This window comes from Antedon mediterranea, chromosome 9, assembly GCF_964355755.1.
Source record: "Antedon mediterranea chromosome 9, ecAntMedi1.1, whole genome shotgun sequence".
NCBI lineage: Eukaryota > Metazoa > Echinodermata > Crinoidea > Comatulida > Antedonidae > Antedon > Antedon mediterranea.
In genome coordinates this window covers 23,199,826-23,214,384 of record NC_092678.1, presented here as the reverse complement: position 1 = coordinate 23,214,384, position 14,559 = coordinate 23,199,826, and the positions used below count along the sequence as shown (strand labels likewise).

Below are 14,559 nucleotides of genomic sequence, written 5' to 3'. Positions count from 1 at the left end.
CCTCTTTAAAAATGTGATTGACGATTTAAATTATAAAGCCACTGCGGGTAGTGTGACAACTTTTGAACACAGTTTTAATTCTGTAATCCACGAGTGGTCAAGTTTTTCCACTCTTGATTCCAAATCGCTAAACCATTTCGTAATATTTCCATCGAAACGTGATGTCAATGAGTCCGGTACGCTGAACGAGTACATAGTAAATTCTTCATTAAAAATGCCTTCGATCTGGACATTGCATTTGACCGTATATACCCGCAGAGGAACCATTCCAAGGCAGTTATCAATATCTGAAGCATTATACCAATAAATAACAGGATAACCGATCAAAATACCAAAAAGAGTTGATACATTGCAAGTTGGGGTAACATCAAGTTTCAAGATCTTGTATTTGTTTTCATTACACGCTTGACTGGTTTCTGCCTCAGTTTTTAAATCCAAAATTTTCACTGATGATTTTATATTCGATTTTATATCGAGAAAAACATCTTCTTTGCAGATAATTGGGGAGTCTAGTTTACCAGAGACATCAATACATGTAGAATTGCTCTTTTCTAAAAAATTCGTGAGGAATGGTACAGTTATTTTCGCATTAATAACAAAAATATTTTCATGAACTTGAGTAACAAAAAGGCCTTCATCACCAGCGGTAGTATCGACTCCTAACAATTCGGTGAAGTCCTTTAAGAAACACATTATTTTATCCTCATCAGTTATACCATAATCAAATAAAAACCCATTTTTTACACCACTGAGCACGTACAGAAAATCTGAAGTTATGGATTTCCACGACCTTTTGGCATGTTTTCCAAAATATTTTCCTATCATTTCTCGAATTGCTGTTTCCATTTTTTAATTCTCGACCTCAAGTATTTTGAGTTTGCTGCCCTCTATTTGACGTTTCCTTGGTGCGATGACGTCACACCACCGCACAATCAAAATAAATAATAAAGTTGGAATCATTGATTGGAAACTGCAGTTATTTCTGTTTTCTTGATGATAATGGTACACTGATTTATCTATTGTTTTTAATATGAGTAGGCTTAGACATCAATTAAGTTAGTTTTAGTGGGTGAATTACCCATGGCAGTAGAATAACTACTCTTTGTAGCCTAGTAGGCCTAGGCCTAGCTAGGCCTAGTCCTAGCTAGGCTAGCTAGCTAGGTAGAAAGAAGGAGATCTGTCAGTTAGCAGACGACAGGAGGCTAGACATTAGCCCCTGGGTATGGAACGCTCAAAATTATGGTGCGCCACCAAGGACAAATGTTTATCATATTAAAAAATCCAATTAACCGAATGGCAAATGTGACATGCAAAGTGTATTTTTCCTTAATTAATCTTTGTTGAATATTTTCTTTGAATTGATTTAGGTGCAGCTAGCTGTCTAATACCAGGTAGCCTAGTAAACCATGTCTCAAGAAGCATTAAAATTCTTTGATCTCCTTGACACATCCCAAAATGGTTACATCACAGCTGAAGATGTTCAACGATTTGATGAGACCATCCATCGTTCACCAATATTCCCGCAGCACATTCACCCAGCCATCAAATCCGTTTGTGGGCCAATGTCGGGAGGCTTGTGTACACGGGAACACTTCCTTCCTGTTCTACTCGAGCTGGAGCGTCGTAGGACTGTAGAAAATCAAGCATTGTGGGATTTCAAAGCTCTTGACAGAGATGGATGTGACGTCATTTCTATCAAGGATACGCTGTTTCTCTTTAAAGGTACTTATCCATGTTCAGGGCTAGCCCAGGTGAAAATTCCAGTTGAGACCAGTTGAGACCAGAATAGAATACTAAACAGCCCTTCTGTAATTTTATCTTTTTTTAATTTTTCATTCCTTCTTTTTTACCCTTATAATATTTTCATTTTAGCTACTCACCAGGAAAAGTTTTCAATGAACACTTGGAATAAATTCATAGAGAATCGTGAATCTACCAAAGACGATATTTGTTTTGACGAGGTTCGCATGTTCCTGTGTGCTGTACCGGATGGACCACCGTGTCAGGATTCGATCGTTCTTACAGAGTGTAACAAACTTGAAAGCCAGAAGATTGAAAAAGAATTTGAGAATCACAAGGAGTTTTTGAAAGTGCAAGAACAAGATGAACAGATACGATCCCTGCAGGCACGTGAGAAGCAAGACTACAGGGACAAGTTTAGACAAGGAGCTAGGAGAAAACTTCAAAGGTGAGTAGATCAAACACTGGTTTAAAGCTCTATCTACACTATCAAAGTTTATGTGACCAAAATATGTGCCCATGAACATGATGATATCATATCGCTACTATATTTGGGCATATCACTACCATATTTGTGCATATCACTACTGTACCATATTTGTGCATATCACTACTGTACCATATTTGGGCATATTACTACCATATATTTATCAACTAGTTTGATAGTGTAGAGAGAGCTTCAGCTTCAGTCCCACTTTCATATTCTGAACGTAGAGGAATGATTGGCATCATATTTTAGATTTTGATTATTGTGCTTGTATTTTTGTGTTCTTTGTTAACGTATATCTTTGTATACCACAACCAAACAAATTAATAAAGTTTTACTGAACTATGTGGTTGGGTGGCCAGTTCCTTTCCACGCTGCCTTATCCTCCCTAGCATTTTCAACCAGGTACTCATTACAGCTGATTAGACTGGAAGTTATGACAGTTGAGTGTCCTAACCACTCGGCTACCAAACTCTTCCTATAAAAGTAGGTAGTTTTTAAGTCAAAATTACTGTAAAATACTACGAAAACAAATTTAATTTTTGTTGCTATGCTTCAGATGGAACCATCTGGGTCTTGAGGCGATGCTCTTTGATGATGGCATGGATTGGGATGACATCAATCAGAACTACCGCAACCGTGTGTCTGTAACGGAGATGATGCAAGCCATCGACATGAAGTATAACAGCCTGAAAGAAAAGCTTCTTTATGAGCTGATACGAAAACAAACTGGTGAGGTGCTTTGGTCTACCATGACAGAGAGCGAGCACGAGGAACGATTGCTTCAAGTTCAACTGAGAGTCAATGAGTACATGCGTCAAGGTACAGCAGACAAGATTCTAGGCCTAGATATTGCTTCACACACATACCCATCTAAATTAGAGGCTGTGATTGGCTACAGCCAGGACAAGCATGCGTTGTACTTAGAAGACCAGAAGCAGACGGCATCACTCTTGCAAGCTGATGGAAGAACAGATGAGGAGATTTATATTTTGTTTGCTAACAAATACGCTGAATCCATTCAAGGTACTATGTGTTATAGATCTAAATCTTGGTTCCCACTAGTATGCAACGCATACACACAAGAGCAACACAGTATCCATGACTGTTTGAATAATCCATCGCTTGTGATTGGTTAACTTACTTGCGTTACATCCAAGTGAGAACAAAGCTTTAAGCTCAGTCTACACTATCAAACTAGTTTGACAAAAAAATGTGATTTTTCTAAATATGGTAGTGATATGCCTAAATATGTTAGTGATATGACATCACATTTTTTGTCACATAAAATCTGTGTTTTTTTTTTTATATAATAAAGCAAGCTCTGTCTACTAACACATAAAATCTGTTAGTAGACAGAGCTTTGATTATTATACTATGTTGCAATGCATTAGTTCTTAAACATTTTTATCTCACCATATTTCCGTTGTATCTATCAGGAGAAACAACTGGAGGTCATTTACTGGTTGATCTTCATAAGCGCTACCAGCATGAGAAGGAATACTTACTCTCGGTCCTTAAGGAAGGCAGTGGCAACCAGACATTGACATCGAAGGAGATGATCACCACATATGCACACATCATGTTGCAGGTCTACATGGCAGCATTAGAGGAAGCCTTTCAGTACAGTGCCATAACTGTTGGACTTTGTGAAAGACCACAGGAATTCAAGGCTTCAAAGTAATCATTTTGACTTTCAACTATTCTGATATTTCTTGTTCTCTTCCTCTTTTCTTCTTTCTCTTCGCCTATTCTTCTTCTTTTTCCCCCACGTCTCTTCCATTCCTCTTCTCTTCCTCCCTCCTACTTCCATTCCTCTTCTCTTTCTTTCTTATTTATTTATTTCTTCGTTGTATCCTCTTCCTTTCCTCCACTTCCCTTCCTCCCAACTTCCATTTATCTTTCCTTTTCTCTTCCTCTTCAGTCCAAATCATTGGGAAAAGTATCAAATAACATTTCTATTAATCTCATTTTGTTTTACACAGCTTTGACTATGATAGAGACTTACAAGAGATGCTAGCCCTTCAAAGACTCACTCAACGGAAGGGCAAAAAAATAAAACGGCTTTCAGTAGACTGGTATGAAAATGAAAATAAAGGACTGGTCAATCTCCAAGTTGACCTCTTGAACGAGATGGCTAAAAAACACTTTGTGGAAAGAGAGGTATGAAAACAATTAGATGTGAACTCACTATGGTGATGAGTCAGGCTATAACACAATGCACTATAATATGCATTGCTATTATATTTAGATTTCTATCTATTGTGCACATACCACTCAAGAGTACTTAAGGCGCACAGATTTAGAAATCAGTTGATGGTAGAAGAACTATCACAACATGGCTACCATAAACTACTAACCTTATTTCTGATTATAAAAACATATAACGATATATTAACAACAATTTCCTTCATCTAGATACTTATCTTCCTTCTGCAAAATAAAGAAGCGCAGTATGCAAAAGCAAGTGCACGCAACAAAAACAAAGATGTCAGAGACTCTTGCTTAAAGGAGTTTCGTGGCCAGAGGGAGAATTGGAGGAAAGGCTCGTCAGAGTATCGAGTCTCAAAACGTTCAGTTCATATGAAGATTCTACAGGAAGGCGTTGGTCTATACTTTGAGAACAGGTAAAGAAATTTGATCTTGGGAATGTATTAATTTTATCAACGAGTTGACGCCATTTAAATTCTGTTTTTGATCGTTGAAGCAAAAGAATCTGAATTTCTGTATGAAATCTTAAACTCTGTTTACACTATCAAACTAGTTTGATGTGCCCAAATATGGTATTGATGTGCCCAAATATGGTAGTGATATGACATCATCTTGTCCATATTTGGGCACATCACATTGTTTTGTCACAAAAAGTTAAATAGTGTAGACAGATATAATTTATGAGGATTCATTGCTGTATTTTGACTCATGAAATCTCCAAGAACTTTCACATGTTATATCAACATTTTTTTACTTCTATTTTTAGACGTGAAGAAGTCAAAGGTCATAACCTTGATGACCTTCACCTTGCTGCTGTAGTTCTGGCTGACCTACAACAACAGCAATGTACTGAGATCCATGCTATGATTATGGAGATGCACAACAAGGTATGCTTTCATATTTTCATTTAAACTCCATCTACACTGGACATGATGATGTCATATCACTACCATATTTAAGCATATCACTACCATATTTGGGCACATCACACTTTTTTTGTCAAACTAGTTTGATAGTGTAGACAGAGCTTTTAAAGGTGTTTGCACCTTTTTTTAACCAAGATAACTTCTGTTGCCATTTCATAAACAAGTCCATTTGTAATCCAAAAAATGTTCTTTAATCTTCATTGAATTTCAGGATTCATATGAGCTCCAAGACTTAATTAAGAAAGAAGCTAAGTCTCGTATTGAGGAGTGGTTGGACAATGTTTCCATGGTGATCCTCGGTAGCTTTGAGTTGACAGCTGAAGAGAAAGAACTCATCGAAGCGCTGGAGCAGAAATATGATGTTCTAAGGTAACTAGAATATAAAGTATTCATATAGAAAGATTGGTAACCTTTGACCTGAGAAACTTTTTGTTCATTTGTATTTTTTCTTGTGTTAATAGAGATAAGTTACTGGTGGAATCCTTGATGAACCAGTTTGGTGAGGCAGAATGGAACAAGAAGACAGAGGAAGAGCAACAGAGACTTCTGATGAAGAAAAGGTTGGAAGAAAGACGATTGCGACAGGATGGAAAAATGGACGAGCTCAGTCGCCTCATTGGAGATGCTGGAAATGTAAGCTATGGCATTCTGTGAAGTTTACCCCAAACCCCCTAAAGCTCTGTCTATACTATCAAACTTGTTTGAAAAAAAAGTGTGCCAAAATATGGTAGTGATATGACATCATCATGTTAATACATGGGCACATCACATTTTGTTGTCACATAAAGTTTGATTGTGTAGACAGAGCTTAACTCCTGATTGCAGATGTAAATGAAATACTGCCCTCTATTTGCTATGTGAAATCACACTTATGTTATATTCTATGAGAAATCATTAAAAATGTTTTTAATTTTTTAGAGAGAGAAAAATCTACTTTCCCTTATGGGAAGAAACAGAGAAGAGTATGAGAAGAAATTGAAAGAACGTCTGATGAATAAACAAAAGAGGGAAGCTCAAGGTCTGGACACAGACGATGAAGACGAGGGTATGGAAATTAATTTTATCAAATTTGAGTTGATTTATTTAATTTTTGCATGTATTGATTTGTGTTGAATTTAAATGACACACATTATATTACAAATTCAATTACTTCTTTGTTTTTATAGAATTTGAATTGAATGAGAACAAGACGTCTGGTAACATTATGAAAGACATTCAACTGCGATTTGATGATGAACTAGAAGCAATGATGAAGCTGCTACGAGGCCAGCATGGCCAGTATATGAGTGAGCAGGAACGCCAGGCGTTACTTCTGAGGCTCAGGAGAGAGAAGAGAAGGGCTGAGAAGGAGGACAATTTTGATGAGGCTGCTCTATTGCTAGGCCTAGCTGAGAGAAATAAGATGTCACTTGAAGAAAAGTAAGAAATTATAATAGGATAATAATTTCCTCATGCTTCTAAATAGTTTTTTTAAAGTTTGCCTGTGGAATCTGGCCATTTTCATATGAGCTGGTTATGATTTAATGTGCGTTTTGTTTTATTCGGGCAGATTGAGAATGGATCGCGAAAGACAGTTGAGGCTAGCACGGGAAAGGTTAGAAGCACGTAAAAAACGGCAAAATAACGGACAAGAAATGGAACAAGAAGTAGAAGAAAAAGCTCTACCAGAAAAAGGTTTGTCAGTTTTACTGTCTGTCCAAAACGCATCAATTTTTTCTCTTTAAAAAATGGTATTGTTCCTTATATAGATTTATATTGTTCTTGCTGCGTCTTACTTCAACAAATTCATTAAATTTTTTTTTAAAGGCGATATTGTTGGATGGAAGGAATCTGTTATGAAAGAGGTGGAGAGAAAACATCGCACAGAGCATGAGTTACTCATCACTGTCGTTATGGACGAGGGCAGTGAAGAGCTACGAGAAGCTGCCACTCAAATGAATGTAAATGAGCAACAGACAAGACTACAAGAACTGAAAACAGAGGCAGACGAACTTGATATTTATACAAAAGGTGAGGTCAAGGGTCATAATTACTTTTTTGCTTTAAAAAAATGTCACCAAAAAAAAAGCTCTGTTTAAAAATGTATATATTATGACTAAGCAATGTCAGCAAAACAAAAAAAATTGTTTTCTATTTTTTTAAATTTTTTATTATGACTAAAATGATTCTATTAGATCTGTTTTTTCATTACACAGCCCTGTATACAAATATTCTATTCTGAAAACAGTATGCCATACTAAAACCTAAAGAACTTTTTCTTTTTATGAATGTACAGATGATATTGAAGAAAACCGAATGATTCTAGATGAATCTGGTGCCATAAAAACAGTTGTCCGTACCCGCATTCTAGAGGACAAAAAACAAGAAGAGGAAGTTACCCTTGACTATGTCGTAACTACGCTCTTAGCCGATCTTCAAGAGAGGCAAGATAGAGAAAGTGAGAAGATTATCCAACGTCTTGAAAACATGGTATGTAGACAAATTTGAAAAAATGAAACACAATTTTATGTACTCTATTAACACATTTTTTTTCTTTACCAAATAAATGTATAAAGGCCAACTCAGACAGCATCGTACAATAAACTCCCGGTGAGTCTTCGAGAGAAAATTAAACTGAATGTTTAAAGTTCTTGCGATGACCTAAAAACTACGTTACGATCTCTACAGTACGATGCTTCTTCTTCTCAAGATTCAACTCAAACTAAATGTCTTGACTCGTCAGGCTGTCTGAGTTGGCGTAATCAATCTAATAATTTTTCGTTTTAGAATGAAGAAGAGATGTCTCGTCTTCGATATGAAGAGATAACGAAAAGGAAACACCATGTTGGGCATAACATTCTTGCGGTATTTACTGAATATGAAGGAATTGGCGATGAAGATGAACTTCTAAAGGTATGACAGTAAATTAGTGGCTTGGTGGTTATGATGCTTGGCTACCAATCCTGGGTTCAAGTCCTGCCATATCAGAACTCCAAAGAATTGTAATGAGAATCTTGTATATTTGTTTGTCTTGTGAACTGCCGCTGTTACGAAGGATAGTAAATAAATTTGCTTATGGTTATCCTTGGAAATTTTCCTAAATATATAAACAAAACAAATTTTTTTTGTCATTTGGCATAGGACTACAATAATGGAAGTATTATTCCCAACTGTTAAATCATCAAAGTTGTTTATTTTTGTTTTATTTATCAGGCCTTAGATAAAAAATATGATACACTGAGAGACAAGCTGTTGTTGGAGAGCTTGAAGAAACAAGCCGGAGAGGGTGAATGGGCAAAGCTGAGTGAACAAGAAAGACAAAAACGATTGATGAAGTTGAAACTGGAAGAAAGAAGACTTAGAAAAGAAGGTAGTATTTATATTTTTATTTCTATATTGATTGATAAACTATTTTATCGTTTATCATGCTTATAAACTAAGTCTCATTTGAAGTTTATGGAGTGTAGTTGAAAGAGGCATGAGTTACAACCTGGGACTAGGTCAGGATTGAACCCTTGACCTTGGGATTGGAAGGAAGCATGTTAACCACTAAGCTACAACTCCACTACATATCTATCTTAATACTATGACGAATTGTTATTTTATTTTGTTTTTATGAGAATGATAATTGATAAGGATTTTGATTTCTCTATAGGGAAGTTAGATGAGTTGCAGGCGTTGTTAGGAGATAACCTTATGACAGAGACCAACCTGAAAGCCTTGATGGGAGAGAACAGAGCTAAGCAGGAAGATAAGCTTAAAAGGAGACTAGAGGCTAGAAGAAAGAGGGTTGAACAAGGTACTAAATCATTACAGTTCTTGATACAAAGTCAAGGCCTACATCGCCCCTACATATAAAGTTCCTTTTACTGAAATAGACAAATATGAAATATTAGGAGTGTGAGATTAACTTCTGTGAATTGAATAAAAATAGTGGTAGCTAAGAACAGTGTTTTTTTTTCTCCTATATTTAAGGCCTAGATCCTGATGAAGATGATGATGGCCTATCAGAGGATGAAGATGACGAGAGTTCAGTCCCACTTCTTGATCTCCAAAAACGCTACGACGATGAGCGTGATGCGCTGATGGCTAGACTCCGCGGTATGGACAATCAATTTTTGAGCGAGAAAGAACGACAAGCAGAACTCGCACGGCTTAAGAGAGAACAACGTAGAGCCAAAATGGAGGAGAATTTTGAGTCTGCTGCTCTTGTGCTGGGGTTGGCAGAACGTCATCAGAAGGCTCATGCTGAGAGGTAACTTATGGTTCAGTTTTTACTAAGAATGCAATGTCTAAGTAAATTCTTTATGCCAATAGCTGTATTCACCAATCACACTTAAGTGAGAGATTTCCTTAAATAGTAAATACTAATTCACTTAAGCTTAAAGAAGCCCCTGGTATTCACTTAGTTTAAAAAAAATTTTGTTCAGAGCAAGTATTTTTCTTTTCTTTCTCTAAAGTGTGAATAGTGAATACAGCCACTTCTATATTGAGAATACATGTTTTAACATTTATTTGTCTATTGCTAATTTATTCATAGATTTAAGAACGACAGAGCTAGACAAGAGATGCTTGCCAAGGAACGAATTGCAGCTCTGAAGAAAAGACGCCAAATAGGTCAATCAAAAGCTGAAAAGGAAATCACCATACTGAATAATGGAGATAGAGCTGCTATGCAGGTGAGACTATTTTAAATAATTGTCTTCTACCATATTTCGTAGCTTATACTCACTAGTGCATTATTTGTACCATTGCACTTATAAATATTAATTATTGTAACCATTGCACTCGTAAACATTCATTATTTGTGTACTAAACAAAAATTCATTATTGTCTTAGGATTCTGTGATGCAGATTCTAGAAAAGCATGAACAGGAGCAGATGTTGATACTGCTTTAAATAGAACTCACTAGTGCATTATTTATACCATTGCATGGCAAAATTCATTATTTGTCAACTATTGCATCATTAAAGGTAATATTTGTTATTATAGGATTCCGTGATGCAGATTCTGGAAAAGAAGCATGAACGTGAACAGGAGCAGATGTTGATACTGCTTCAGAAAGAATACACAGAGGAAGAAATAACAATTGCGTCGACATTGAGGGAAGAAGAGAGGGAAGAAAGACTCCAAGAACTGATTGGAAAAAGACGAGGGATGGATACATGTGAGTCATTTGTTCCTTCATTGTAGAACACAAGTTTTGGCTATTTTAAACTTGTATCCCATAAGAATTAACTAATATTTAAAGAACTTTAAATAGAACTTTGCTCCAAAATATCTTGTATGTTCTGAAAAGATTTGTTCATTTTCTGTACTTTTTGATGTAGCATCTGAAGAACACAGGCAAATTCTTGAAGAGGCAGCGCTTTTGAAATTAGCTTCTAGAAAGCATGTTTTGTCGAAAGAAAAGGGGTCAGAGGTCAGTGATGATGAAGCAATTGTAACAATCATGGCTGACTTGCAGCAAGAACAGGACAAAGAGAGTGAAACTGTTCTGGAATCATTACCAAATAAGGTAAGAAAAATATATAAAATATCGACCTTGTTTACATCTACCTTGTTTAATTTAGTTATTTTCTATGAATTTAATTATTTTCTATATTTCCAAATTTTCTTATTCAAATTTTTATTCTCATGTAATTTTTGTATTTTTTTTGGTTTTTGTTTTTCTTTAACTTTTCTGTTCTTGTTGTATTTTGTGTATTGTATCCCAAATGATCAGCAACTGCTGGATGGATCACCCTCATTAAATTTGGTTGAAATAAATTAAATAAAAATAAAAATAAAATTAGTCCAGGTGTGAAATATCGTGAAGAGATGAATTGAATAAAATTATTGATATTTCGTCAGATTTTATTGAAATGTTAACTGGCCATTTTATTATACTATTTAACTGGTCCGCCATGCATTTAACTGGCTATTGGCCAGTGGACCATTGTTATTCAAACAAAAGTCTTGTCTCTGTTTTTCTTTCCCTTTAAATAGATTATTTCTATTATTATTTAAAATATTAATGTTTTTAACATTTGTAACTTTGACATGTGTTTAGGAGTTGGATAATCTTGTTGAACTTCAAGAAAAACACCTGACCGAAATCAAGCAACAAAAAGTTGAGAACGTTGCCATCACGCTAACAAGGATCGATAAAGCAAAGACAACAGGTGACACTGAAATTGTTGAGGCTTTGGAGGGAAAGTATGATGCTCTTAAAGATAAGATACTCGCTGAAGCCCTAATGCAGCAAGTAGGCGAGGCAGAGTGGGCTAATTTATCCGAAAAAGAGCGTCAGGCTAAGCTGGTGAAACTTAAGCTTCAGGAAAAGCGTCTCCGGCAAGAAGGGAAGTACGACGAGGCAGCGGCATTGCTAGGGGACGCTATCAAATCACAACAGGCCTTGGAACTGTTGATGGGAGATACAAAAAAGGCGCAAGAAGAAAAGATGAGAAAGCGACTTGAGATGCGTAAACAGCGCATTTCTGAAGGTAAGAATTATGTGGCTTGACATGCTTGCTTACCAATCCCAGGGTATTTGGTTCAAATCCTGTTAAAGTTCCAAGATTTTTCTGATAGCTAATATAGTTATTCTCATAATAGAATTAGCTTAGAAAGTATGAGTTTCCCATCCTGAGGGGAGTTGTATATTGCATTCATGTATTCAAATATATATATTAGAAGGAACTAATGTTTTTATCTGGTTTGACTTTTCATTTAATTCGATATTTGGTTAAAAATTGATTGATTTATTTGTAACAGGTATGAGCACAGAAGAAGCAGATAAACTAGAAAAGAAAGAGATTTTAGAAGAAGAGGAAGAACTGAAAAAGAAAAAGCCAAGAAATATTCTAGAGGAGTTGGACAACAGATTGGATGATGTAGGCGACCATCTGGTGTTGCCAGATTTTATATTTATATTTTCCAACAAGCTAGTTAGTTAGTTTATTATTGTCCTCTTTTTCTTCTTCTTTTTCATCTATTAAGTTGCCGCCTTCAAAAGTTGAAGATGTTGCAACTAGGAGGCGTACTAGATGGCCTTCTTTAAGTAGTGTCTGTGTGAATTAGTACACCGGGGTAACCCCCAACTTGTCTCGAAAGATGTACTAGGGTTTAAAGTGCACACAAGCATTTTGTGTATACTGGTTTATAGTCTTATACGAGAAGACAAGATTGTTGGAGGATTCAATTCTAAGATTAATTATTTTTAATTGTGTAGGAACGTGAAGCACTCCTAAAGAGGATGAGGGAAGGCGACGAAAGACTAGCCAACGAGAGGATGCGTCAGGTTGAGCTAGCCAAGCTGAAGCGACAACAGAGAATGGCGCGCAGAGAAGATCAGTTTGAAGCTGCTGCCTTAGTCATGGGGCTTACTGCTCAGGCCGAAGATGCGTATGTTATCTAATTGATTTTTATTTTTAATGGGAATTCTTTTGGCAAAATAACACTTTGTAAAAAAGAAAATGCGATGTTGTTTTAAATATAATAAATAATCATCTAACTACTGTAAGCTTATTAGAGTGGATGCTCAAAATTCAAGAGATGCTTGATAAATATGATATTTGATAAATGTTTACCAACAGAGACAAAATGAAAGAACAAGAGCGTAAAAGACAGCTACAACTTGCGAAAGATCGTCTTGAGAAGAGGAAGAAAATGCTTAAAGAGAAAGTGGAAGATAAAGGTCCAGTACCAATGCCAGATGATGCAGATGGCAGAGTTGCCATGGAAGATGCAGTTATCAAAGAGATGGAGATTAAACATGGCACAGAGAGAGATGTTTTAATCAAGGTACGTTTGTCTTTAAATATTTGTTTATAATGTGGTTTACTTACTTAAAATTCAAAAGGTAGTTGAACGTAAAGCTCTGTCTACACTATCAAAAAAGGTGTGATGTGCCCAAATATGGTAGTGATATGCCCAAATATGGTGGGGATATGCCCAAATATGGTGGTGATATGACATCATCATGTCCATATATGGACACATCACATAAAGTTTGATAGTGTAGACTGCGCTTTAGTCTTAAGCAATAGGAGGTCTTTAAGATATATAAAGGTTACTTATTCAGTGGTCTAGGCTACTTATATAATTTCCACTGTATTTATTAGCTTCTTCAAGACAAAGATACCAAGGTACGGAAGACCGTCAAAGCAATGACAGAAGAACAAAGACAGAAGAAGATGTTGGATTTTAAAGAACAAAGACGGCAGTGGAGAGATGATGGACCAGAGAAAGAAAATGAGGAAGAACAGGTTGGCATATTCAAGGTATGTTACCTTCTCTTTTACACTCAACTTTAGCCAGACCAAATATTTTATTAAAGAAATACAGTTTATTTAAAATAATGATTATATAAATATTTTTGTTTTTTGTTTATTAGAAAGCAGTTCCATACAGTATGGAAATAGAGTTAGTAGAGTTACAAGCTACCAATCCTGATGCAACAGACAATGATGCTGAAGTTGTTTTACTCGCAGATCTTCAGCAAAATCAGGATGAAGAGGCGGAGTATCTGATGGAAGATTTAAAAACAAAGGTGAAATAAATCTTCTGTTTTCTGGTGACCTTCAATTTGCTAGATAACCATAAGAAAATGTATTCACTATCCTTCTTAAAGGTGGCAATCCCGTTTACAAGACAAACAAATACACAAGATGCTCTATATAAACAAAGTCTTATTACAAGTCTTTGTGAGTGGAGTTATAATTTGTCATTAGAAAAAATCCTGACATGACAGAACTTGAACCCAGGACCCTTTGATTGGAAGCCAAGCATCATAACCATCAAGCCACAACTTTGTCATACACACATTTATCTATATCTTAAAAATCTTTTCCATAGTCTCTCCCCGTCTTGAAGCAGCTTAAGATGTTGCAGTATGAAGCAAGATCAAACTCCTGGAATGACAACGTAGCGATGACCTTGCTGGAGGTCAAAGCACCACTAGAGGTCATCTCAGAGCTGGAGGTTGTCAAGGCTGTTGAGAATAAGTATGATGCCCTCAGAGACAAACTCATTATGGATGTAAGTATGAAAGAGTTCTTGCAGAATTTTATCTTCGTAGAGTAGACTAAAATTAAATTATATTGATGGGAGGAAAAGTTCAATTGGGTTATTCCATTTAATTTTAGGGGTGTTCAGATATTTGTATATATATCTCCTCTTCTATTCTTTTACTGTAGCTTTTATAGTCTGTATTGTTTGTAATATTCATTCAA

The 14,559-nt window shown here is 36.0% G+C and overlaps 2 protein-coding genes across 3 annotated transcripts in view; one reads left to right on the top strand and one right to left on the bottom strand.

Annotated features, from left to right (window-relative positions):
• Positions 1–28: 28 nt before the first annotated feature.
• LOC140059400 (UPF0739 protein C1orf74 homolog) lies at positions 29–875 on the bottom strand. Its single transcript, XM_072105299.1, has one exon. The coding sequence runs from the start codon at positions 844–846 to the stop codon at positions 31–33; it is 816 nt and encodes a 271-aa protein (XP_071961400.1). The 5' UTR covers positions 847–875; the 3' UTR covers positions 29–30.
• Positions 876–944: 69 nt separating this feature from the next.
• Positions 945–14,559, top strand: part of LOC140059591 (uncharacterized) — a 29,029-nt gene continuing 15,414 nt past the window's right edge. For both annotated transcript variants that reach the window (XM_072105557.1, XM_072105556.1), the window contains exons 1-29: positions 945–1,002; positions 1,368–1,722; positions 1,873–2,188; positions 2,787–3,253; positions 3,667–3,907; positions 4,213–4,390; positions 4,646–4,854; positions 5,205–5,325; positions 5,576–5,733; positions 5,826–5,997; positions 6,283–6,409; positions 6,531–6,783; positions 6,914–7,038; positions 7,171–7,374; positions 7,640–7,833; positions 8,131–8,256; positions 8,557–8,713; positions 8,999–9,142; positions 9,319–9,598; positions 9,884–10,022; positions 10,337–10,511; positions 10,675–10,862; positions 11,397–11,829; positions 12,101–12,219; positions 12,558–12,730; positions 12,922–13,129; positions 13,450–13,608; positions 13,722–13,877; positions 14,183–14,365. In XM_072105557.1, the coding sequence (XP_071961658.1) occupies positions 1,407–1,722; positions 1,873–2,188; positions 2,787–3,253; positions 3,667–3,907; positions 4,213–4,390; positions 4,646–4,854; positions 5,205–5,325; positions 5,576–5,733; positions 5,826–5,997; positions 6,283–6,409; positions 6,531–6,783; positions 6,914–7,038; positions 7,171–7,374; positions 7,640–7,833; positions 8,131–8,256; positions 8,557–8,713; positions 8,999–9,142; positions 9,319–9,598; positions 9,884–10,022; positions 10,337–10,511; positions 10,675–10,862; positions 11,397–11,829; positions 12,101–12,219; positions 12,558–12,730; positions 12,922–13,129; positions 13,450–13,608; positions 13,722–13,877; positions 14,183–14,365 (5,721 nt within the window). In that variant the 5' untranslated portion in view covers positions 945–1,002; positions 1,368–1,406. The remainder of the gene's footprint in view (positions 1,003–1,367; positions 1,723–1,872; positions 2,189–2,786; positions 3,254–3,666; positions 3,908–4,212; positions 4,391–4,645; positions 4,855–5,204; positions 5,326–5,575; positions 5,734–5,825; positions 5,998–6,282; positions 6,410–6,530; positions 6,784–6,913; positions 7,039–7,170; positions 7,375–7,639; positions 7,834–8,130; positions 8,257–8,556; positions 8,714–8,998; positions 9,143–9,318; positions 9,599–9,883; positions 10,023–10,336; positions 10,512–10,674; positions 10,863–11,396; positions 11,830–12,100; positions 12,220–12,557; positions 12,731–12,921; positions 13,130–13,449; positions 13,609–13,721; positions 13,878–14,182; positions 14,366–14,559) is intronic.

What these genes read in the sequence shown, in the direction of transcription:
- LOC140059400 (XM_072105299.1), bottom strand. Translation starts at nt 846, where the DNA reads ATGGAAACAGCAATTCGAGAAATGATAGGAAAATATTTTGGAAAACAT.